This window comes from Aphelocoma coerulescens, chromosome 4 (genome assembly GCF_041296385.1).
Source record: "Aphelocoma coerulescens isolate FSJ_1873_10779 chromosome 4, UR_Acoe_1.0, whole genome shotgun sequence".
In the NCBI taxonomy this organism is placed as follows: domain Eukaryota; kingdom Metazoa; phylum Chordata; class Aves; order Passeriformes; family Corvidae; genus Aphelocoma; species Aphelocoma coerulescens.
The window spans coordinates 49875948-49902963 of record NC_091017.1 but is presented as its reverse complement, the minus strand read 5'-3'; the positions used below and the strand labels follow the sequence as shown (position 1 = coordinate 49902963).

At 37.2% G+C, this 27016-nt stretch overlaps 1 protein-coding gene across 1 annotated transcript in view; it reads left to right on the top strand.

Annotated features, from left to right (window-relative positions):
* Nucleotides 1-11926: 11926 nt before the first annotated feature.
* The window catches only part of TUSC3 (tumor suppressor candidate 3), a 113880-nt gene continuing 98790 nt past the window's right edge, over nucleotides 11927-27016 (top strand). Inside the window, exon 1 of the mRNA XM_069014006.1 lies at nucleotides 11927-12089. Coding sequence (XP_068870107.1) covers nucleotides 11964-12089 — 126 coding nt within the window. The 5' untranslated portion in view covers nucleotides 11927-11963. The remainder of the gene's footprint in view (nucleotides 12090-27016) is intronic.

The window sequence follows — 27016 nt, the reverse complement described above, 5'->3', positions numbered from 1 at the left end:
TGAGACCTTATCTGAACTGAATTCAGCTAAGTCTTTTCAAATTTGTCATGCAGGTAGATAGTACAGTTCAGCATATTGAGCTTGGGGATTTTTAAGTGAGACATAATTATAGTATAAACTTATTAAAATAAAACTGAATATTGTGAAATAAGCAATGCAGTTCTGCTATTCTGCAGACAAAATAAACTTTGGGTGCCATTTTTCACATTTCAGGACAACTTTTAGTTGCACTAATAAAATTTCCAGTATTGCCTAGGACATCACTGCTTTAACATTTTATTTGTATGGTCTGTTATTTCTACAAGCCTTCTAACTTCTTGTACTTAATGCCTCTCAACAGTACACCCTTCTTTTGACTGATGTATCATTTAGGTTTGTACTCATATATATATATGTGTGTGTGTGTGTGTGTGTGCTGGAAACAGTAGTATCAACCAAGCAGCCAAGGTCTCTTCCCAACTACCCTTATGTTTTCTAAGGCAAACCCATTTTACCTGCTTACAATCAGAGTCCAGCTATCTCTGGACAGAAGCATGCTTGAAACTCAGCTGCTGAATAATGTGGGTCAGGCTTTGAAATTAATTTAAAGTACCTTGCTTTAAAAAGCACCCTTGACTTGCACCTGATTGGAGTTAGAAAGTCTGGTGTGAAGTGTGTGTTCAGGCCTGCGCTTAGAAATATAGTGCCATGTATTCACTGCAGGAACAGTTTAGTAATTTTACCCTGAATGTTCTCCTTCATAGTTATTGTTGTTCACATTTTTTTTGTTATATTTTTTGTTCATTATGATAAACTAGTAAGCTCTTCTGAAAGGTAATCCCCTGTTAGCTTTGCAGCTTGTATGCTAATCTCTTGTTAGCTTTGCTGCTTGTATTCCTGAAGCTGATTTGCATTTCCTAATCCAGAGCTGAATCTCTTTGCTCAGGGCACTTACATTTATATGGATATGTATTAAATAATTAGCTCAAAGATTGTCCCCATAGGACCTAACACACATTGAAGACATTTTGTATAAGCTGATGTTTAAATGGCTTTCAAGCCATGTATGATTTTTTTTCTGATTTATCTTTTCATCTGGGAACAGACAAACCATGGTGAGGCAGCTGTGACCCTGCAGCCCATGGAGCTCCACAGTGGAGCAGAGATATACCTGTAGCCCCTGGAGGACCCCTTTCCAGAGCAGGTGGATGCCCAAAGGAACAAGATCCTATCAGGACCTGTGGATCCAAGGGGAGAGAACCTGAAGTTGAGTAGATTTGCTGGCAGAAACTCATGACCACATGGGAGGGACCCTCACTGGAGCAGTTTGTGAATAACTGCAGCCTGTGGGAAGGATTCAGGTTGGAGAAGTTGGTGGAAGGAGCTCTCCTATGGGAGGGTCCCCATGCTGAAGCAGTGGAATAGTGTAAGAGGTCCTCCACCTGGGGAGGAAGGAGTGGCAGAGATAACATGGGATGGTCTGTCTGCAGCCCCCATTGCCTGTCCCCTTGTGACCCTGGAGGGAAGAGGCAGAGAATTCAGGAATGAAGTTGAGCCCAGGAAGGAGGGGTGGCAGGGAGGTATTTTTGGTTGGTTTGGAGTTGGTTTTATTTCTCATTATTGTACTCTGATTGGATTGATAATAAATTGAATTTCCCTAAGTCTAGTCTGTTTTGCCTAGGACAGAAACTGGTGAATGATATCTTCCTGCCCTTCTGTTAAAGAATAATGTCTTTTGGGGGTTTTAATCCCAACACACGTTTTCTACAGCTCTTTTCTTTTTATACTCTTTTTAGATGCTAAATATTATGCTAATCATAATCTAATTTCTATATGGGTAGAAATAAAGAATATAGTTACTTTGATACCAGGCACATGTTCTTAGCCATATTTGATTCATTCAAGTACTTTTATCTATTGATACCAATTAAACAATCACAGTGTAAATGGTAAATATGGAACACATTCGTTTTGTCTCTGCTAATTTTATCATGAAGAGAAATCTCTAGAATTTAAGCATATTGACTGTCTAGGACTGATGATCACACAGAGATCACCTCAAGTCTTTTTATCTTACTGCTCTATAAAGTACTTGAAAGGTGGTTGTGGAGAGGTGGATGTCACTGTCTTCTCCAGAGTAACAAGAAATGGGACAAAAGGACATGGCCTCAAGCTGTGCCAATGGAGGTTTAGATTCAATGTTAGGCAAAAGTTCTTCACTGAAAGGGTTGTCAAGCACTGAAATAGGCTGCCCAGGGAAGTGGTTGAGTCACCATCCCTGGAGTTATTTAAAATATTTGTAGATGTGGCATTTAAGGACATGGTTTTGTGGTGTTAGCGGTGGGTTTAGCAGTACTAGGTTTATGATTCGACTCTTTGATCATAAAGATTTTTCCAACCTAAATATTTCTATAATTCTGTAATTATTTGATTGAATGAGTTTAGAGAAATGAAGGAATAGAAATTGTTCCTTCCTGCAGTTCCGTTTGTTCTAGATCATCTAGATAAAACAAATAAAATTTGTTTTATCACGGATTCTGTCCTCCAGACTCCATCTGTATGATAATACATATAAATTTAAATTGCTCCCAAGCAGTACTTAGTGAGCAACCATATCTAAGAAGTTTTGCAGAGTAAGGCAAATTTTAGGAAATTATGACTAAAAACTGAGTGAAAAAAACCCAAGTCCAACATCTCTTGCTTGATCAACATTTTTTACTTGTTTCTGATTACACTTGTGTCAAGAACAATCTGTTTTGACATATTTCAGACAGATTTTATAAATAATATCAAGCAAGTAATTTTGCATTTGATAAATGCCCTTGAGCTGAAAGACATCATTTCATATTAACTGTTGACTTTTTCTTAAGGTGCAGATTTTTTCAGTATTTGAATATTAAGAACTTTGAAAAGAAAATTTAAAATACCCATTAATGAAACAACACAAAACTCAAGGCAAGTCATTGTATTACAATATTACATAGATTATAAATGCAAAGAATACTCCTGAAAGCATGCTTTCAAATATCTGGAAGAGACAACTGAATTTCACTTGTTCACTCTGGAGATAAGCTGTAACTTAGAACAACAATGTATATATAAGGGTGATATTCAGTCTTGATTTCAAGTGATTGGGAATATCTGAAGGGGCCTTTCAACAGCACACTGCTAATATTGTGGGTATTTTGCACTTTACTTGGAACAAATCTAACTTCAGTTTCTAATCACTGATCCTTGCTAATGTCTTTTTCATATACATTAAAGAGAGCTATGATTAAATTCATTTCTCTACACATATACCTGTTGACTCCAATCATGTTTTACTGTACTCATTTTTGCAACTACCTAGTTTGAACTTCCTCAATCTTTACTGTAAGATATGTTAGAACTTACATTAATCCCTTAAATAGTTTTTCTATATTATTCTGGTTTTAGCTGCATTTCATTAAGTGAAGGTACTGTATGTACATAAATTTTCCAAGCTTGGTCTCACTAGTTGCTATAGAGAAGCAGTAATACTCTTCTAATTCAATTTGGTATCTCTTTGCTTATGCACAGAAGACTTGTGTTAGGGAACCACCACATGGCTATTGCATGGCAATGAGAGGTCATGTTACACGATCATAACCCCTAGGTCACACATAATTGCTGTTTTTCCATCCTGTAACTGCTCTCTAAAATTATCTTTTTTAAAATTTTTTCAATTTGGTTTTAATTTGCTGTTATTAGAATGTGACTAAATTTAATAAATTATTGTAAATGATATTCTTTTAGCAAAGTAATACAGAATGGATCTGCAACAGGACAAGGATTTCCTCCCATATTGTGAAGATAATTGTATTAGTGGCAGCAGTTGTAACAACGCTCACAAAACTAAGAACCCACTAAATATCACATCTGGCAAACTGCTTAATCATGCAGACATTTGAACTCTGCTTTGGCAATGGTTGTATCATAATAGCAGGAGGTATTGGGTCACAGCACCATAGGTGACAGCTGAATCATGCTGTAGGATATGTGTGTGATGTTTATAATAAGATGTTTGAGGTGGATGGTTTAGGGTTTCCTGCAAGAGATTAAGAGAGTATATTAAAGCTGAACAGGGAAAGGGTGGCATGACAGATGGTCTTTGCTTGCTAATTGTGAGAGAAGTGATTTATGACTGGCAACAGTGGTCTTCGAAGTTCTCAATATACAGTTTATGGAGGCAAGTTGGTCCTTGCGTTAGGCAGGGCAATACTGATTAATCTCAGAAAGTTTAGAAGATGAACCTGAAGGCTGGAAGTTCCTATGCATACTATAATTTTTATATAAAAATTTCTGAAGATCTCATCCCAAGTCATTGGGAATTAGGGAAACACAAAGACTGTGAAAATGTATTCCACTGGTCCCTGGTCTTCCCAGAGTAGCAGGGGAAGTGAAGGGAGATTATTCTCACTGCCTCTAGGCTTCTGATACATTGTTCCCTCTCTGGTCTCTAATATAGCCATACAGGTAGGCTTTACGATACACGAAAATTAAATGTTAAAAAATTATCTATATGTAGGAGACATGTATGATACCTTGAAAGATTTGCTAAGTGAGGAAAACCTTTTTCCCAGCATGAGTATTAAATAGTTTGCAGCACTCAAAGAACACTAAAATGGTTTCAGAATGATAAAAATGCTAGTGGGAGGCATTCATAGCCTGTGAACTGAGCTGTGATCCCAACAGTATAATTTACTATTCTTCCCATTTGAAGAATCTCTCCTGATGACTTTCAAGAGTCTGAATGAACCTCGTCTCCAGTGGAATTAATGAGGGATTTTTCTTTTTAGGAAATAAATAATTATTAGCAAAAATCTTTCTCATATTAAATATAAATTAGCAGATGTACCAGTACTTTGAAATATGTGATCTTTCAGGAACATTAGTATTAAAAGTAATAGTAGTTAGAAGGCTATGCAATTCAGTGTCATTTTCTGTCCACAGTAAGTGAAAATTGCTTTCTGTGAGGAATAAATATCCACAGGGATGCAAAAGAAATCATTAAGAAAATTATATATTTTACTCTGATTATTATAAGTCATTAAAATATTTCCATTACCTTTGCTTAATATCAAGAGTTTAAAATTATCCTCATATGCTTGATGAATAGCATAATTTACATATTTATGTTGTTGCTTACTGTAATAAGTAAAATATTTAAGATAGTTACACTTACAAAATCCTTTTCCTCTGAAAATGTCATATGCAAGAAACTTCAATATGCAATAATATTTTTGTTATGCTGAAGAAGTGCACCTTAGGTTACCATGTTTTGTATTTGTCTTACTAGAACCATTTGATTTTTCTAGATCATAGGGAGAGCTGTTTAAATTTGGGACTTACTGTTTAAACTGAACTTATCATTTTGGTTAAAACAATAAACAGCACAGAGGATTTTTTTACACAGCAGAATCTTCTGCTTCCTCTTTGAAGAACTTTGGTTTTTCCCTAGAATCTTAAAGAAGTTCATACACTGCTCATCCATCCATGATCTAGCCATCTCTCACAAACTGAGTCTAGGGCCCTTTGTCATATTTTAATTCATTGCACATTCTCTAGACTAAATTTCACCTTTTGTACTCACATAAAAAAATTCTGAAAGTGATGAATACTTAAAAGAGGCAATTAAAATTTGTGTGCTATCCGCATTCACCGAAGAGTATGCTTGGGTGAATGCATGTTCATTTTCTCTTAATATCGTTCTTTAAGAGATTACTTAGAATTTAAGTGATATTATTGCAGTTGACTAACTCTTTAATGGCTTATTTGAAGAGACTAACTGGTTTTTTATTATTATTTTCCTTTATATTCTTGTCACCTTTAGTGATTAAAAATACTTTTGACCACCCACAGTAAACTAAGCAATATTCAGTAGTCCTTAAATCATGTTATTTTGACTAATAAAACAATAATTTGTTCTTCCATGAAAAGTACACAATGTGAACTGGTGTTTTACAGAAATATTTAGTATCTTCATTTAAACAGCATTTCAAGACTCTGTAATAATTATTATTGGAACAGATCAAACGTTTTTCTGTACAATTAAAAGAATCATTATTGATGCAGAAATGATTTATGTTTGTCTTAACTTTCCTAGAGAAGAAATAACTAGCAATCTCAAAGGGGCTGTTTTTATTTTAACCTTTCCACAGGGAGACGTAAGAGATTGCTACTGAAATAACCACCTGAGCTGCTTGACTTGAGATTTTTTTTCATACTCCTCTCTTAGTTTGTCAATGACATATTCATACCCAAGACTACTGAGTATTTCACACGTCCTGAATTTTGACGATCCTCAAAGCAGTAAAAAATGGCCAGCACCACAACCCTAAATTAGCATGCACATGACAGTAACCAAGACAATGATTGAAACTTGAATGATAATTTCTAGTACTATAAATTTTTAGAGGTTTTGTGCACTTTGTCCCTCAATATATTCCTGTCTTCCTTGTAGGTCCTATAACAACTATACATTTATCGTTGCATTTCCAGAAACAAACATCCAGACTGTTTGTGAAGATAAAGCTCCTACTCTTGGCAACCAGTAGGAAATGCAAAGTTCAGGGTTTTCGGGGAAGTTATTGTAGTAACTGCACTTCAAAATGCAGACTGCTTTTCATTCATTCATTCACTTGAAGTATTATATTTATTGATTATATTTCCGTGAATTTGTGTCATCTTCGACCAACCAACGGTTCGATGTCTGCTCTGAAAAAAGCTGTCTATACTGTCAGCTAAAATAAGTGCTCTCAAAGAGTGATTCCTCTGATCCCCCACAAAGTTGTCTAAACAAGCTGGTATCCTTGAGGAGCGTAGTAAAATTTAACTCAAACAGAGTTAGGTGACATGAATCCATCCTATATGCCCAGCAGGGATCACTTTGGCATTCATATCGTGCCTGTTGGTCTTCAAGAAACATTTGGACAATGCCCTTAGAAACTTTGAGGTTGCTCTTGTGTAGAGTCAGGAGTCAGAATCAATGATCCTCATTGTTCCCTTCAGACTAAGTATATTCTACAATTCATATCTCACACTTACTTTGGTCTTGATTCTGGAGTGAAGTATAGAAATGCACACGCAATTTCACATCTTTTCAATAATCAAATGCCAAACATTGAGTTTTCATAGATAACAGCACAGCTGTTGAGAGGAGAATGGGTTACAGTGACAGTCATTTAAGACTTAGATGTGATCATTGGCAAAGCGTTTAAGTTTTACCTGCTATTACTTCCCTTCCCTTCCCTTCCCTTCCCTTCCCTTCCCTTCCCTTCCCTTCCCTTCCCTTCCCTTCCCTTCCCTTCCCTTCCCTTCCCTTCCCTTCCCTTCCCTTCCCTTCCCTTCCCTTCCCTTCCCTTCCCTTCCCTTCCCTTCCCTTCCCTTCCCTTCCCTTCCCTTCCCTTCCCTTCCCTTCCCTTCCCTTCCCTTCCCTTCCCTTCCCTTCCCTTCCCTTCCCTTCCCTTCCCTTCCCTCCCCTCCCCTCCCCTCCCCTCCCCTCCCCTCCCCTCCCCTCCCCTCCCGTCCCCCTCACCCTCACCCTCACCCCTTCTTCCTCCACCACCCCCCCCAAGAAAATGGAGGGATGAAATAGGTCACTCCATAAACTGATAAGCTTGGATGGCTGACAGGTAGCTAGGCAGCTTTATATTCTTTACTGAGAGTAAACAGAGTTCAGAACAGAAATCAGCAACTGCTACACTACTGCCAACCATATGCATGAGCAGATTTTTTCCAATGGCATGCATCAAGATCTGTGCAACGCCAAAACCCTAGGGCCTCAGTATCTTGAAAAGCACATCTGTGAGAAGTAATAGTCCTATTAACAACAGCAATTGATTAATGGCAACTTGCCTCTCTGGGAGGCAGCTTCTCTCAACAGCTCTTAAGTTTTGTTTTGCACGCTTCATCTTCAACAGCAGAAAGAAAAACTATAACTCAGTACACCACCCTTCAGACCTGACTTGGATGTGATGTGGCTCATTGGGTTGGGAGAGATCAATGGGGCTTGAATGAAAAAGGGCTCTCTGAAGGCTGACGGCTGAAAGGCAAAAGAGGATATCTTTACATTTTATTGTAAGAGTAAATCCATTTTTCAACATTAAAGTTTGCAACTTCTGACTTGTGACTGTTAAATGACCACATAAAAGTGGTTAAAGATTTTCCTTAAGAAACTGTGTTTGCCCAGAAGTTTGTAATACATTCTCTTGAAGAAGCCCTTGCTACCACCTCTGACACTTCATCTGTATCATCACCTACACAAAACACTCATCTCCTAAAGAGCAGGATTATACTAACTCGAATTACTTTGCAAGCCTATTGTCTCTACAAATTTCAGATATAGGAATTAGAAGTCTATATTAAAAGTCTGAATATCTTGCAGAAAGTTCTGACATATTATTTATCTTGATCCTGTCGGACCCATGAAAAGTTTTAATTTCGGGTCCAGCAAAAATTCCCGTTCCACCTCCGGCTGCTTTTACGGGTGTGATCCCAATCACGATGAAATTAATCTTTTTTTCCCATATCCTAAGAACTTTAATAAAAATCATAATAATATTTTAGCATCATTATTTTTAAGGAAACACATAAGCATTCCCAGTGCTAAGATGGTTCGTCATAGCTTAGTAAAATGACCAAACTGTATCATTTCATGTCAGTTAAATGTTAACTTGTACTTAACAAATGCAATTCCTCTTTCCATGAAGCTGCAGCATATAAGCTTCATGTGACATTTCTCTCATTGGGCCAGGCTGCTACTGTAAGTGAATATTCCATAGATGGGCTTCATAAAAACCAAAATGCCACTGCTGAGTAAGTGTGAAGTTTTGGAGCTTGTAATGCTGTACTGCTGCAAAAAGTATTTGCAGGGTTGTGGAAATTTTTTCCAATTAAATTTGGAAAATTACAATACCTGAAAATCAGAGCAGTAACTTTTTTTATATATGCCTGGATATGGCTAACCCTAATTCCTTTAAGTCTTCTGTCAGGACTTGATTGGCTGTAACAAAGGTCAGATTTAAATTTAAGGTGACTACTTGAAAAGAAAAAAAATGCTGGCTTGAGTTTCACCTATAAACCTTTGGATGTTTATAATTAAACTTTCCAGTTCTGTAAGAGCTGATTCTCTTCACTAATGAATCAATAACTAAATATTCTTACTACAAGAAAAAAAAAAAAGATAAAAATCATGCACGCAAGACAGGAATAACTAATTTTCAAAGCATTACTAAAATGCTTTCAAACAGTTCATGGTTTTTAATTTTTTTTCTCCTAAGAAAGTGCTAGGCTACTGTTTCCCCTTCATGCAGCTATCTTCAGTCTTTAAAAATTTTTAAGTGTTTCTGGATTGAGAATCATAAGGTCTGATCTGAGTTAGTGATCTGTTGACGTGTATTGTTCCTGTTAGCTACTTCTCATTTCATTCTCTCCAGCCAAGCTTCACAACACTCCTTGTCTCCAGAGCCACATATTGGGCACCTTCTTACTACTGCACCTTCTTTTCATTTGCTATTGTTTTAGGTACCTTCACTTCATTGCCTGCTCCTGCACTCATCCCATCCCTGGTATCTGAGCCAACGCTGCTTTTTTCTTTGCTCTGATAACCACTCTAGGCAATTCCCACAGCTCTTCTCTGGTTAATCTATCACATCTTAGGAGGGCTCCTGCGATATTAAGAAAGGCAGTCTTCCACCTCACAGGAGGCTTTTAAGCACTTTATTTAACACATCACTCAGGAAAATTTAAGTTCACAAAAAATGCACAGGTCATATTTTTTCTTTATTAAGCCTTTAGAAGACTTTAACCCAAAATGTTCTTCCCTTGTTGTCCCAAGGTTATATGCATTGCTTTTGCATTTCAGCACCCAAAAATGTTCTATTTTCTAAGGTAAGGATGCCCATTCCCCTCATTACTCTGTTAACAGAGCTAACTCTCAAGAACAATGACACAGCAAAGGTAAACCAATCAGATTTAATGTAATCCTTCACATTAATCTCACCTTCTCTAGCACTGCACTTCTTTCCAGGCTTAGACTCCTTCCTCTGTAATTTCTTGAGGAAAGAATAAAGAGATATCTTCCTTTCACTTTAGGCCTTCCTTACCAGGTTCATGTTCATACACACCATGATACTGCAGCTATGCCTGCACATAGAATCTGTGAGGTTTGTTCCATAGTCCAGCATAGACTCCAGATAGCCTCAGAGTACCATACACGTGGGAAAACACGTTGCAGTTACAGGTTCACGGGGTCACTTGCTGTATACAAGTACATCCTAGTTACTGCATCAATTGTGGGAAGTCTTCTTTATCCAGTGAGCTAGATAAAAGCAGCCAGGCTATGAAAGTTCTGGTCTATATGAAACTCTGAACAGAAAAGAAAGAAACCAAAACTGTCCATGTTGCTGTTTCCTGCTTAAGGTATGGACTTTGGGTGATTGAAAATTGAGATTATTGATTAAAAATAAATGTAAGAAATTTGACAGTTAGAGTTGTGTCAAATGAGTTTTGTAGTCTTTTCAAGGAATGAAGAGCTCTCAGTGGTTTTCACATTCTCAGTAGTTTTAATGCTGTTTTCATGCAGTGACAATGTGAAAGGTCCATGGTTTATTAGGCTCAGGAGGATACCAAGAGTTTTTCAAACAAGGTTCCAGTGAAACCACCTTCTGGATTTAGCAAGAGTAGCCTGAAATTTTCTAACGAAATGTTCTTTTTTAGCACACTAATTAACATATGCCTCTCCTGTTCCAGTGCAAAATTTCCACTGAATTTTTATCTCCTAAATAAAGACAAGGGGGAAAAAAAAAGTGTTTTTAAAAGCACACAGTTCTGATCAATACATATATCCTGTCCCTTTAGAGCAGATGTCTGTGTTAGAAACCTCTGTAATCCAATGTCAAGCTTGCATACCACTTTACGGTTATTATCGCCCAACAATAGTCAGAATCTGATGGATGTGGACAACAAATAATCTGAATTCTCTTGAATTTATTAAATGTTTGGTAGATAATTTGAATACGTTCTACTATTCCAAGGGATAGATGTAACTTCTGAAAGGCATGTTGCAAATAGAACTGAAGTAAACACAATGGTCTATTTAATATTTTAACTGCTCGGTGCTAAGATGTCAGCTGTGCCATCAGAGTAGCATCTGATATTATCATAATACCACCCAAAAATTCTCTGTCCAAAATAAGCAGATACTTCTCAATACTTTCTTGGTGCCTCAGCTTTCTATTTCATTGTGGTGTTTTATTAAAAAATGCGTAAAAATTTCTAGTGATTTAACAAGATCTCCAAAAAATGAATAGTTCTGCCTTCTGAGTCTTCAGCACAGATGTGTGTAAGTAACTAATGCAGCATAAAGAGTACTTGGAATTCTAGGGAAAAAAAAATTATGTGCTCATTATTTTAACATTACCTATCCTGTGCACTGCAGTGTGCACTTTCAAGAAATACACAGTCACTCATTGGAGGACTGTATCATGAATCAGAACATCAATTTAAAGTCGCATAGTTAATGCTCTGGGAATTAAATTCGAATTAATTGTATCAGCATATTACATTATATTATTTTCTGTAGGGATGGTTTTGTGTGTGCGTAATGAAATCTGAAAAGTGTATGTGCATAAACGTGTAAGAAAGAAGTCTGATACTTTGGGCTGGTTTTTGATGGGTTTTTTCGTTGGTGTTTTGTCTTGTCTTGCTTTGTTTTACAGTCTTGATTCAGGATTGCCCTCTGTGCTCCAGGCAGCCGGGAGCTCGGAGCAGCAGCGAAGCTGCCAGCCCAGGCGGGCAGAACCGCCCAGGCCGGGCTGGGCGCCCGCGCAGAGCGCGACCCCGCACCACAGCCCCCCGCAGAACTACATTTCCCAGGCGGCGCCGCGCCGCGGGGCGCTGCGATTGGCCGGGCGCGGGCCGGCTCGGCGTGGCGGTGCGGCAGGTGCCGCCGGCGGGGGCGGAACATGGCGCTGGGTGCCGGGGCGGCGTGGCGGCTGCCGCACCTGCCGGCCGGGGGCTGCCTCCCCCTGCTGCTGCTGCTGCTGCTCCTCCTCTGCGGACAGCTCGGGGGAGGACAGAAAAAGAAGGAGGTAGAGACGTTCGCTTCTTTCGCCATCGCGCCCGGCCGGCGGTGCCCTGTCGCGCTGCCTCCGTCTCCGGAGTCCCCGTGTCCCCGTCCGCCCGGCGCCCCCCGCCCGGCCTCCCCCGCGCTCCGCCGGCCCCTCTCCCTCCCCAGCCCCGAGCGGGGCGCCGGCGGGGCGGAGGCGCCGGGCGGCCGCTGCCCATGCCCTGCTCGGGAGATGGTGGCCGGCGGCGGCGTCTCCAGGGCAGCGGGAGGGCAGGGGCGCAGCGCCGGGATCGCGGTCCCCAGCGGGCTGTCGCTGCCCAGGCCGGAGCCGTGCGGTGTCGTGGGCCTTGAAATCCCAGGTTCTGAGCCGGGAGGGGCGAGGGCCGCCGTCCTGCGCCGGGCAGGGCTGGGCTGCCGTCCGCGGTGGGCCAAGGGGGCCTGGCAGACAGCCGGGGCGAGGAGCCCGCGGGAGATCGAAGTTAAACCCCGTGTTTGTGGTGCCAACTAAACGAAATGGCCAGAGTTAATAACTAGCATCAAAGCGATGACAGCAGGTGTGTGTACGCGTGCAGGTGTACGTGATGGTACTTTCTTAAGGTGTCCTCTGGGTAAGAGAGACGTGGAGGAAGGAGCAGTTTTAATCAGATTCGTATCAACAGCTTATCTTCACCAACTTTTGTATTTAAGTAGGGAAATGTGCAAAAATGTGTAGTGTAGATACTTGCCTTTTTCAGGTTTCAGTGCTACTAGAGATGGCTACACTTCTCTTCCTAAGCTGCCCTAGGCTGCCAGGTTTTTGCATACTGAGTGCTAGGCCACCCAGTAGGGTCTCTTTACAGTTTTACTATAACTTCCCTTATGAGAGGAGTTAGCTTTTAATTGAACTGTAGAGTTTTGTCATTTTTTGGTTGTTTTTGGTTTGGTTTGGTTTTTTTTTTTTTACATCTGTTAGTGTTGTGGGGAGGACTTGTGCTTTGTGGTGGTGGAAGAGAAGGAAAGAACAATTTTTATAGCTGATGGTTTCTTTGAACTAGCAGCTCAGACAAAGAGAAGGATGGCCAAAATTTTTGAGTTTTGCTTGTTTTGTTTTTCGTTAAATACTATGTAGGTTACTAAGCTTTATAGGCCAAAGATGTAAAATGATAGGAGTGTCTTTGCATTGGTGTCCAGTGACAAATGGAAGGAATGGCTTAAACCTATTTCAGGGGAAGTTCAGGTGTGATACTAGGAAAGAGTTCTTAACTGACAGAGTGGTTGGGCACACAACAAAGTACCCAGGGAAGTGCCCCAAGCCTGTGGGTGTTCAGGAGACGTATGAACAACGTTTTTGTGCATATGGTTTAACTTTTAGGTTGCCCTGTGTGGAGTTGGGAGTTGGATGGAATGTCCTTTCCAAATCACGATGTCCCTTCCAACTCACAGTATTCTACGATTTTACAAGGCCAAAGTTAGTATGTAAAATTCTTATTAAGGTATCTAAATTGTGGTCTGACTGTGTCTTACCAAGCTAAGTAATCTGATCATTGAGATAAATCCCTTGGGCGTCATTGTGAAAAATTCACTCTAGGCATTGTCTTTTCCACTCTTTCTGGAATGAGTAAGCAGTAAATGTGTTGCCCTTCTGCTGCTATAATTAACTTATTTTCAAAACTTTAGCTTATTAGGTTTTCTTAATAAAATGTGTTTAATGTTTGACACTTTTGATTCTCTCTTGCTGTGATGTGCTGGCATTGCAACTTTTGTTGACACTTTCATGTGGAGTGCCAGCTGTGCTACCAAGATAGCTGAAATAATCTTTCTTTTAAGTGAAATCCTTTCCTAACAAGTAAATAATGACAAATTAAAATGGACATCTACAACTACTTTTTAGAAAGTTTCCCAATCCTACTGTGGAGGTGGTAAATATAAACATAAAAGGATGGAAATGCTTGTTTGTCCGTCCACCTATTTGGTGTTACGGTTCAAGCTGATATTTATCCTCTGTAAAGCTTGTTATTCAGTGTTTTAATTTTTAACTGTTTTAAACTAACACATCCCAGTCTTCTGGATCTTTTTTCTGCTATTTTTCATTCCTGTTTATTTTTATTTTAACATAATGGACTGCTCATACAGACAAACCCTTGGCTTTGTGTAGACACAGCGTTATCTATGACTGCATCTTTACAGAAACTAATGCAATATTGCAAGTGCTTGCTTCACTCGAAATGCAGGCTTTAAGTAAAGTGTATCTTAGGTTTTTTTCAGATTTTATACATTTTATGTTTCTCTGTTGTATATGTAAAGTCTGGCTCCTCTTCTTGCCCTGTAACCCTCCTGCTAAAAGCTGTAGTGGTTTACCCAATATATATGATGAGGAAAACATCTGTATGTTAAAAATGAAACTCGTACTTACAGTAAGTAGTTTGGAAATAACATTTTAAAACTTTTCTGAGGGAAATTAGGTGAATTGAAAGAGTGCAGAATCTTGTGCTGTGGGACGTTCGTGTTCACAGCACTGTCCAGGAGCACAGTGGTAACAGGTAAAGGTGATGGAGGTTAAATGTGTAAAGTGAACCAGAGATTTTCTATACAAAGAGTGGTAAGATTGGCATAGCTTTTTTTGGAAGTTGGAAAAATGGTTGGACACACAGTGAATTGTTTCAAAGGGAACGCTTCTAGAGAAAAGCTAATGCAGTAGGGTTAAAATGTGTATCTCATGAGACAAAACCAACTCACATCTCAGTTTCCTCTTCTCTCTGTGCTTTATGTGTGTCTTTGTTGATGTGGTTGTCCAGAAAGAGAGGTAAAGGACTAGTGATAAGAGACTGCTTTCCCAATCAATTTTTTTAAAAAAACCTTGATTACTTGAAAAATGCTTCAGAATTAGAACTTGAGCTGTTGGAATTAAAGCTTGAGGAAGGAATGTATTCTTGGTGAAGACAATGATTTTTTAAAAATTAATTTATCTTTTTAAGTGTTGACTACATAGAAAAGTATGCATAAAGTCTGAACAATTGGAGGTGTCTGGATCAGTTGTATGAGCCTGGGAGAGGTGGAAATGACTTTTCAGAAAGGAGAGGACTGAGTTAAGATGTTAGATGTTTCTGAAGGACTTGCTGCCAACAGAGAAGATGAACGGGGAAGCTGGAACAGTCTGTTATAAATTTCTGTGTTGATTCTGAAATACAACATTAAAGCTGTATGTAGAAAATATGCAAGTTCTTATGCTAAAATACATTGTCCTATACAATAAAATATTCTTAATGATAACTAAAGAAACTGTCTTCCCTGGCAAATTACTGAGAAATGCTAAGGTTAGTTTTAAATTTGATAAAACCTACAAGAATTTAAAGAGCTGTTTGAAAAATAGATTTGAATTAGTAGATTATTAGTCATCTGATTTAATGGAAGCTATTTTTAGAATGACTTCATGAATTTATAAAACATTCTATTGCTTTGCTTTAATCTTGCTGGATCCTTTTCTGTATTGTGGACATTCATGACAGCCTTCACAACTGAGGAGATAAAGAGAAAACACTGGACTGTCTAATTTGAAAATGAGATGAAGAACAGCATCATAGCTTTCCCCTGTAGCTCACACTTAGAAGCTAACTAGATTTGAAAAGCCTGCTTTTATGATTTTAATTTTGGTGCTGAACAGTACCTTTATGTAAAGTGAAGTAAAAAAAAGTTCTTGATTGTGAAGTAGCAACAAGACACTGGAGAAGGACTGTTCTCTTAGAAATTATATACATAAGAGAAAATAATAATTGACTGTTTCCACAGCATTTGAGATAATATATTTGTATTAACATACATGCATTTTCTGTTCCCAATCCTTTCAATGCTTTTTATATATCTTATACAAATTTGAGGTAGGTTAAACTATTAAAAAAATTAAAAGAATCAGAGTAATTCACTTTGAAATATACTGCTTGGCTTTTTATTATACAATTTTTTGCGACTGAAACACATGGAAAGGGAACATTGGGTTTGCAATATTAGAAGCATTTCTCATCAAAGATGATGTTTGTTTTTGAGCTTTCAGGTGGGTGATTCAGAAGCTTGGTTAAATAACTGATATGCAGTTGGAGTAATTTTTCTGTGGGTAAGTTTGTTATTACTGCTAAATCTGACACAGAGAAGGTATCTGCTTAGATCAACATACAAGCTTTCTTCAGGTGGAAGTATTTTGTTGAGCTTGAGTCTACTAAAAAAGATGCTGAAGACATACAAAAATATTGTAGTAATTTTACTCTTCTGTAATGCACAGCTCTGTGATGCCCTAGCCCTGATATTATTAAAGGATTTCAAGACTCATATATCTGTAATAGTTCTTTACCTTTTTCTCCCTGTCTCATTTCCCCAGCTAAGTGTAGAAGTTATGGCAGTTGTGAGAAATTGTGGGAGATAAAGAGTTGGAAGGACAATCTGATTGATAGTTTATCCCAAAGCTCAGCCCTGCTTTTATTATTCCTGGCTGATGTGTAGCTGATGTGCCTGTAGAAGTCTTTAGTGCTGGGAACTCTACAACTTCTGGCTTTTGTTTTTTTCCCCCCAAAGATCTAACCTAAATTACTGTGTGTTCAAGGCCTACGTTTTTGAGCCTGTTATTTCTTGTCCTCATCATGACTATGAAGAACAGATTATTGTTTGGTTGGCTGGTTGGGATTTTTTTTTAATAGATAGAAGCAACTGTGTATTTTTTTTAAGGCTTAAAGTTTTAAATATGATAATTTTTTTGAGAGAATCTTCAGTCCTTAACATACTTTTCTGCTTCATGTAAAATTAACTGGGATAGATTGGCACTATCTCCTTGTTTCTGCACCATGTGTTTTTGTTTTCCTTTAGGTTTTCATAGTAAGCCTATCTTGTTTATGCACAGCTATTGATTGTTACCATGTTGCAGCTAGAATGGCATCTTCCACTTTAAAATGTCTTTCCTATCTAATTTCTGGTAGTGGTTTACCATAAAGGTAGCAATTCTCACCCATTCACACCTAGAGCCTACAAAACCTGCTGTCCTTGGTCTTTGCTCCAAAATTGAAAGAGTACTACTTAGTTTCTTACTCTATCTCTTGGTGCTGTTTTCAGTGATCAGTAGCATTCTTCTGATGAATGTTCTGCATGCATATTTAATTGGAAGAAATATTAGGAAACACAGTAGAGTGAGTGGAGAAAAAGAAAAGAGGAAAAAAGATATGTGATAAATGGGGAGTATTCAGCATATATTCAATTTCACATATAGTTTAATAAATAAATTCTTCCTTTTTCAGGATCTCTGATACTATTTAAAAAACATAGTGATAATTAAAACTCAAGTTTCTTCTCTTGGTGTACTGAAATTCTGTTTAACATTAAACTTGAACATAAAGCCTTCTTGATCTTGTAATTGTGAAAATTTTGATTTTGGTCTCCAGACTGTGGAGCACTGCATGTTTCTGCTTTTGAGACAGGATGCATGAAAGTGTTTGGCAGTTATATCAAATACAGACTCCTCTTTAAAAACTTTATTAAAAATTGAGATGTGGCAAAGGTTGAATCTGTGGAGGGAAATTCGGGCCTGAGAGTAGATTTGCCTTCAAGCCATTTTAAAGATGTATTTGAAGTGGAGATGTTATATTCATTTGTGTAATTGGACATTTTAACTATTGTTTCAGTAGAGAAAGAAGAGATTTTTTTCAAATGATGCTTAAAGCTTTAAAATAAATGTTCTCGGTTTGAAGTGAAAAAACAGTGCTAGGTCATGCCTGAAAGTGTAAAATTCATTAAATGCAGTTCTAAATGTTTTGCTCTACTCTGTCCTACAAAGAATGGGGACAGAGTATAGGATAAAAAAAAAATGTTTGCAAGAATTCTTTATTTTCTGCAGTTTTTTTACAACCCCATAAAGCATCTATATCTCTCTATCTTTTATTTCTAATTAACCAAAGTTTTGCAGAAACTTGGCAAAATTGACTCGTAGTTTTGATTTTAACCAATCTGTATAGAAAACTTCAGTGATGGCATACAATAAGTGAAATAAAGGATGCTTATAGTGGCCTGATAGCATTTTGTGATTGGATCGCTGAAACTTTTCTGTCCCAGATGTCTCTGTTTGGCATCCTTGCTGTCATAAGACAGATCAGTGACATAATTGATCTTTTCCCCTGTTCTGTTCTATAACCGTTTATACAGCACATCCTGTGCAACCACATGGAAAATACAGATTGTATCTGCTTGAGTTCTACATGCTCTGGAAAAATCAGTCAGTAAAATTAGAGTGGGAAAGCACTGGGTTTTTTGGATATTGGTTTGGGTCTTCAGATTTATTCTCTTCATTTTTAAAAGTGTTTTCAAGGTCACATTTTTTTGGCTAAGATAATGGTCAGAACTAAAAAGGAACTTTACCTGGTATTTGGTTTAGGCCTCATTCTCTTGCTCTAATAAATCGGAAAGCAGTTATAATTAAAAAAAATGTTTTCTTTTTATCTAACGCTATGAGGTTTCATAAAAATATATAATAATATCTTCTTCATTGTTTGTGTATATCAAATGTAATAGCTATTCTTTTTGTTGCTACAACTTTCAATAATGAGGGATTGCTGTGAAACAAACGGAAAGATACTTTATAGTGAACCTGAAAGCTACATTTCGGACAGGGAAACTCATATTTTTCTGTGTGATTATCACAAGTCCTTCATATTCTAAGATAGATAAACAAATTGATACATGCATTGAGTGGATTGCTTTTGACAGAATTCAAAAAAAGACCTGGCAATAATTTAGTTACAGAAAATAGTCCTGTTATATGGAAAAGATGTGTACCCTTGCCATTGCAGGCTTCTTCATGAAAACACCCTTCTTCCTGAGTGCTAAAGTAGTGGCAGGACTTGAAGCATTTCTCTGGACAGACTGTTCTTCCATCTAATAGGATTTACTGTTAGGATTTTACTTTCTTCTGATGATTGTATCTGATAATACTATTCTGGAATACCCCAAATTCATAATCTCTTCTTAAGCAGTTGCAATCCTTAGCCTAATTACACCGTTCCATTAATTTTTTTCATTCTTTGCTGCTGAATGTAAAGCAACTAATTTTTGAATTTCAGATGAACTGGTCATTAAGCTTAGCAGAGTTTGGCTGTGTTGCATAGAACATTTTGTATATCAACTTCATAACATAAGTGATAATTACTGTTATGCAGTCCCTCTGTGGAATGACATTTTGAGCTCACAGAGGTGCTCAAGGTTATAGGCTGTAGCATCTGCTGCTTGAAGGATAGAAACCCTTTTCTACTCTGCTTTTAGTTTGGCTTTTTCATAGTTTCAAATCACTATTGCTGTCTTCTCTACTATTACAAAATTAGCATGTTCAGTTGCTTTCCTTATCCAGTTGTCTTAAAAGGGCCAGTTATGAAAGAGTCTACTGAATTTTGGATATTGACATTTCTGTTTAGCTTTTAGAGGTTTTGCTGTGTATGTGTTCCTGTCTGAGCCATGTGAATATCTCTTCAATGGAGATTTTTAAGCTTGTCAGGCAAAAGTGTCAGTAATATTGTAAAATTCCCATTTTTAGTTTAAGGTTCATTTCTGGCATTTATTTTATAATTTATACTAAGCATTTTTGCCAATTTGATTGTTTTATGAAGTCTTTTGATACTTAGCCTGTTTTTCATGAAAAATAATTGATAGTTGTTTGGGTAATTAATTAGCTAATTCCCTTTATACTTTCCTATTTTCAGGTCATACATATACACATTCAGGCTTTTTCACACATTTTCTCTCTTAGATCATGTCATTGGCAGGGCTGCATTCTGAATCTAAAGTTAGGCCTTTTAACTCAAAACTTTGCTGTCATGCAAAAGTCTGTTTAGAATAATGAATTGTTATATTGCAGTGGTTTTTCTGCACTATGCTGAGGAATATGATTATTTTAACAATAAAGTATGAGTATTTTTGGTTGGTGCTGCTTAAACTTTCCTTCGTAATTGTAGCTGCTTTGTCTTTGCTTCAGTGGTTCAAATTATTACTTAAAATATTTTGTTCTTTTTACTTCTCTTACTTATCAAGTCCCTTTGACCCTCTTCTATTTTCGATAGTAAACTGCAGTGATATATAAATTACATTTAATCCATAATTACTAGATTCAGTGGAATACTGATACACTAAAAATATTAAACTTAAAATTACTTCTATTTTTAATCCTAATATTTTATTGTAAATCTTTGTCTTTCTATAAAAGACATAACTAGAGATTCAGATTCTGAAGGGGAGATAAATGTAGAGAATGAGAATGCTGAGCAGACAGAATGTTTAGAGAGAGAGTTCCTTTCTCTACTCTTGTTTTTCAAGTTTATCTAACAGTATAAAGAAGGTATTTGAGTATGAGTAGAAATCTGTTTTGACTGACACAGGTAAGGCTCTTCTAGATACTCTAGTAGTTGCAGGGCTAGGGCTACATACAGTGAAGGAATAAATTAGCTGTATCTACATATGTTTAGGTGTCTTTACAAAGAGAGGAATTCAATCTACAGTTACATGAGGGAATTGTAGAGCAATTTAATTAACAGGAGTAGAGCACCTCATCATAGGTCACAGTACCGGTGCTCTGCGTAGTCAGTGATCTTGAACTAGGGAATACAGAATGCAGAAGGATGGTTCTGAAATCTTACCGTCCTCCAAAATTTGGATGCTTCAGTCAAAACAGTAAAGGCTGTGCTATTCAGAATATGTACTGTAAAGTAGTATGTGACTTCAGCTACAGGAGGAGAAGGTAGTGGTGATGATTGTATACTGATTCTTCAATAAGGATGATGTACACTGTCCTTAAAAATAATAACAATTTAAAAAGCAAAATAAGAATATAATAGCTTGATTAGAGTAGTGTTTTCTCTTTTTTTCATCACATGGTAATGTATTTAAGGTGATGTGGTTAAGGTGGTATATACTCTGGTTTCTGTTCGGATCATATAAGGTGGTACAAGCATGCCTATTGATTATGGTTTACAGGATAGCTTTCAGGGATTTCTGAGATGTGGGACCTGAATACTTCCATGTGGGTGAAGATGATACTGAATACATTTGCCCCTACTTGAGTCAAACACTAAAATTTAGAAGAGTGCACAAACACAGTCAGCAATAAGTGGCTTTCGTTTTCAGGTGAATCCTCTGCGATGCCTTTTACCAGGATGTTTTCAGATATCAGGTATTTTCAGATGATGCTTAGGGGAACTAATGCACTTGCTACCTTTTTTATCTGACTCTTAAGTGGAGCTGTAACTTGATCTCACAGCCAAATATGGCATGTTTAAGTATAGGGCACTTTCAGAGGTCTAGAGATCATTGAGAATTCTTTCTCCTCCATTACTGCCATGTCTGTGCAACTTAAAAGTTGGATGTGAGGCAGAATTACTACTTTGCAGATGCGTGTGGTTGATGAACTTGATTAGCTCCTATCCTCAGATCTAGCCAGTGAAAAACAAGTTAGCCTCACACGCAAACCTCCTGTCTGTTGTAACATTACACATTCTTGTGACTTAAATGGAAATCCCATCATGTGTTTCCCGAACGTTGTTTCCCCATTTTTCCTGTGTTTTGGAGAATAAAGGGAACTTGCTGAAGTCTGCTTCCTTGATAAAGCAGGATGGTTTTTTATCATTGGGCTGGAGGATAGAAAAAAATATTTATGGGAAAATAAAAACTATGAAGCCAAGTTCAATGATCAAGTGTACTCAGAAGTAAGTGTCCTTAAATCTTTTTCAAATCTGTTAGAGGGTAGAAACTAGTAGTGTGAAGTTATCTGAATTCCATATTAATTTTGCATCACACTTCTAAATATTTTAGTCATGGTTTGTACTCTTGATAGCTGATGGCTCAGCTCTAAAACATTTCAGTGGAAACTTTTTCCATTTTTCTGTTATATGCCTGATTTCTACTAAAGCTTCCAACTGAAATGGAAAGTGAATGGCAGGAATTTCATAGGAATTTCAAGAAGAATGTCAATCCTAGGAAGTTCAATCTAAAATTCAAGATGTTGGACTGTTATGCCTCTTACTTGACCACAGCTGTTGGATTCAGTTAGTGACAATGTGACAGCACATAGAGTAGGTGAGCCAGGAATTGTTATGAAAAGGACAGGAATGGTGCATTAATGCTGAAGTTATTGTGTAAATATTTTCCTTCTATTGTGAGGTACTTTTTCTTCTGAGCTAGGTGTGGATGGAAGCTCTTGTCTAAGTTTTTTTTCAGATCTCTCTTTATTGATAGCAGTGGACTAACTTCATTAGTGAGCACTTTGTTTCGAAGCAAAGATAAAGTTATTAATATCTGCTGGACAAACTCTAGATATTATAATTGGTTTTTATTTTCTTCATGCTTTTTTTGGTTTGGGGTGATACCAAAATTGGCCAGAGAATAAATAACCTTTCTAGCACAATTTGAAGAATTAGAAAGCGAGCATTCTTTATTACAGCGCTGCACACGTCTGGAGGATTTGTCCTCTAATTGAACGTGTCTCATGAAATTTTACAACGGGGTATTTATTCCATCATGACCATACGTAGTCATTGTTACATCCTTCCAAGTTAATTTATAAACATCACTTTTCCTAGAACTAATTTACATGCCTTTGCCCCTTACTGGAAGTCTTTTTATGTTCTTAGAGCGTCATCAGAAGATGGTTGTTCACTGAGAACCCCTGAAATTGTAAGTGACCTTGCCTTGAACTTCCCTTAGGGCATGCACTATATTTGCTTGTTACATAACTGCCAGAAAACCACTTAGGTTCCTCATCACCTGACTATCCAGTGTTACAGCTACATTTACAATCCTCTGTCTACTTCTACATTCTTTTATCTACTTTGCTAGTGAGTTTTTAAGCTCTATTTTGCAACTCCGAGGGATCTGAAAATTTCTCTTCTCCCTATTGTCTTTTGGGGCATTGCTAATGATTTTCCACCTCAAATGCATTGTAAGCTTTTTCATTTTTTTGTTTTCTCTAAGCTGAATAAATCAGTCAATGGAGCTGTGGGTGTGGGTGCCTGTATATGCACACACATATATGTACACACATTGGTTTGCCTTGGCCTAGATGAAATAACATTTGCCTTGGTGTTGACATCTGTGGGCTTTTGTCCTGTAACTCTAGATGCTATAAATGATCAAAGTGCTTTAACCAGACTTCATGGAGAATGTAGCTTTCAGAGTAAAACTTTAAACTAAAATGCCCTCATGTAACTGCATATTGGTTTGTGAGGCTGCTAACATAATGCAATTTCTTTAAAAGTAATAGTGACCTGAAATTCTGCTTTAGTACATGAAGAAGGCAGTCCTCATCTGATTTGACATCTTGTATTTTAGTTCATTCAGTGCACAGAAACGAAGCTTTCTTAAGTCATTGTGTGCTATGAACTTGTAACATTCACAATAGGAGTTAAATTTTCAATTAAATGTGACATCTCAGCCTTTTCTACAGTAGAATTATGGTTGAAACATGTCTGGGAATCTGATACAGTGGGAGCAGTTGATATTAATTTGATTTCTGGGAGATTTTATGCTGCTTCACATAAAGTACCCTGAACGCTTGTATGTCTGCTCCTCTGGGTGTTTGGATCCTCTTCAGATGATCTTCATTATTGTTTTAATTCAAAAAGCTCCTACTATGAAGTATATCAGTTGTTTTCCCCCTCTAGAGCATTGTTTGCACTCTGAACTGTCCTCTTACACTGACAAAGAGATTTGGAGAATGTTGCAGAATTCACTGGGCCACAGAGGAATGACAGGAGGGAAGATAATTTTCTAGCTGAATGATGATCATTTGAAAGAGGAAAGTCCTGGGTTCCCACAGCTATTTATACATTTAATCCAATAACTGTTCAGTGTAAAACATTGTAATACAATCTGTTCAAGTAGGTTTACTTGTCCGCCATCTGGACATGAGTACTGCCTGCCAAACCAGTTGGGAGGGCAGTGAAAGAAATAAAGGTTACTTTAAAGTAGTGAGGGCTTCTTAGGATAACCTCAGTACACTTGCTTTCTCCATTTAAGCAGCTATCACCTCAGTTGTAACTTTCTGTGGCAGCAGAGATGGCTGAAGGAACTAAGTATAGAGTGCACTATGCCCAAAGAGCCAGCCCTGGAATATTTAAAGATAGTAGAGGCCTTGGTGGGAACATAAAGGTGCTCAAATCTGCATTTTGCTTTTGGTATTCCAGGCTGTTTGGATATTACAAGAGTGTAGAGCAAGGGGAGATTACACAAAATCTAATGTTTTGTAAGTACCTGGTGGCAGACAGGAGAAGCTTGTTCACCTTTAGAATTGCCCAGTCTGGTTTCAGTTTCTGTTTGCTCTAGATCCAAATTCCTTGTTAGCTACTCTGTGTGGACTAATCTAAGTACCTTGTTACTTCTAAAGATATCAAGCAAAAGAGAGTATAGCACAAGATTATAATGATTTCATCTATAGGTGGTCAAATACCACATTATTTGACTTCATTTTAATGAAATGATAAATGAGAGGAGAGGCACTAAAGTTGATTAATTTTAGTGCAAAATATTTTATCCTGTAGAAAACATATTAGCAAGTGGGCTACACCAGAAAGCAGTGAAGCCTAAAGTCACCCCCCTCTAGAATTCTGTTATGTTAATATTGGAGCTTTAGCCAGCTGTAGGGCCATCAGTAGCAGTACTGATGAAGATGGTCCCAGCTGTGTAAGGACTGAATATTTCCCTTCTTATCCCCTTCATAAGGTTAGGATAGGTATGATGGTGCCTTAGGTGTGTTCATTTTACAAGAGCCTCAAATGAGTAACGTTAGATAGGTTGTAAGTTCAAGTATATATTGCACATTCAGGTGACATGTTGAATCATAGAAAATAGAACTTTAATCTTTAATTGCATTTTTTTGTCCCACCATATTAAAGTGATATAATTATGGTTGTGTTAGTGTATTAGTCTATCAGCATGTATCTTAAGTGATTCAAAAATCTAGCTGAAGCTGTTCGGTTATAGCAACATCAGGTTTTTTGAGCAATGAATGCATTGTGCTGTCATGCAGAACTCATGCTTGCTTGGCTGTGAGGGAGAAAATTACGAGTTCATTAGCTGATACAGCAGCTTTGTTTTCAAAACTAATTTGATGTCTTTACTTCTCCCAAGTGAAAATGGAATTTTCCTGAATCTAATGAATGGTTTTGATAGTAAAACTGTTCTGGAGGAAACACGTTTTCACTCAAGTCTTTATGGTGAATCTTGAGTCTACAAAGAATTTTAAAAATGTGCTTTAAAAATGGGCTTAGAGAGATACTTTTAGTTGGTTTCCATCATTGGAACTATAGTCACTTTTTCTGAGAAGGAAAAATGCATAGAATTAGAAATTTGATTTCATGTTAATTTTAGAAGCTAATTTCAGAAGGTAGACATTTAGACTTCATGATATTATGAGAATGTTTTTATGAGGATGAAATATAATTTTGGTAAACACATAATATTTTTATTTTTAATGTAGGCATTCATTCCACCTCCAGTTTCCTCAGTGTGAGTTTCAGTTATTCACTATAAGGTGCCTGAATTTTTAATATTCAACATAGAAAATAATGCTGAGTATTGGTGTTTAAACTGCAGTTTCTTAACATATTTAAACTATTAGGTTTTGCATTAAAGCTTCCTGACTGCTTGTACAGTCATGATTTAATATTCCACAATGAACTTCTGCTTTAGTCGTATTAATCTCATTGTTTTTAATTTAGATAAAAATTATGTGCTGGTATCTATGAATAGTTTTTCCTTAAACTACTCTGAAATAGATCTAAAAGTGCAAAGTAATTATTTTATATTAAAAGGATTAAGTGCTTTATCTGTCACTAGAGATTGTCTACCTCCTGTTGAACCACAGAATCCATTCATTAACTTAGCACCATACTATGTCCTTTCTCTTCTAATGAATTACTTACTGGGAAGGTAGTATTCTGATTAAAGGAACTCCTGCTCAGGAAACTGTAATACTTCTGTTTCTTAATGTATGGGTAAATGGCAAGTGTGCCAGAACCTCATGTGGATGGCTGAGAGAGGTAGAAGGTTTTGTTGTTTGAAAATACTGAAATACTAGCCACGAGGAAGAATGCTGAGCTTAGTGGTTCTATCATATTTATGTGTGTGTTTTTGCCTCCTGAGAAACAGAATTTGCTAGGAAACTCTGACATTAAAGTGACCAATGAATGGATGGCACAATAAAATAAAACTATGGAGAGTAAATGTCAGAAGTGGTAAAGAATTTACGAATAATCGTTAGTAATCAAACGACAGTGAAATAGTGTGAGGGTAGATGAAGTCTCTCACAATGACCATGAGTTGTGATGAAAAGTTTGAAGAAAGTATTAGGAGACGTAGTACTCTGAAACATACATTAAAATAGGGATAATGGCTGTAATATACAAGTTGCCTAATTTTTATAAGTGAAGCTTACGCTCAATTAATTGTGATGCCTTTAAAACTTTTTCTACTGCATAGTCTTCTAACTTTTTAAATTGCTTGTAAAATCTCTTTACTGAAATGTTTTATCATAAGAAAAAGAAGGAAAAGGATGGTTTTGCATATCTTGAAAAGAAAGAAGGAAAAGTCAACAGTCTGAACTTGCATCCAAACTTTAGTGATTAAATAGTTGTGTCATATGAACATTTCTTTGTTACAATTTATCATTTCTGACAAGAAGAAAAAATGTGAATTTTCCTTAATATGAAGTAGGATTTTTATTAATTTCCATGCTCTGCTTTGGACCCTTCACTTTCTGGTCTGATAGTAGGTTGTCCATTAAATTGACTGGATCATGTTGCTACTGTTAACCATGTAAAGTGCTGTAGGTATTTTTGATTGTCTTTGATAAGTACTGTTAATGTCCTAAAATTGTACCTCTCTTTAGAGAGGCAGATTGTCTGATATTTGGAGAAAAAAAAATTCAAATAATTTCTTCATCCTGGAAGAGCTGACCTTGAA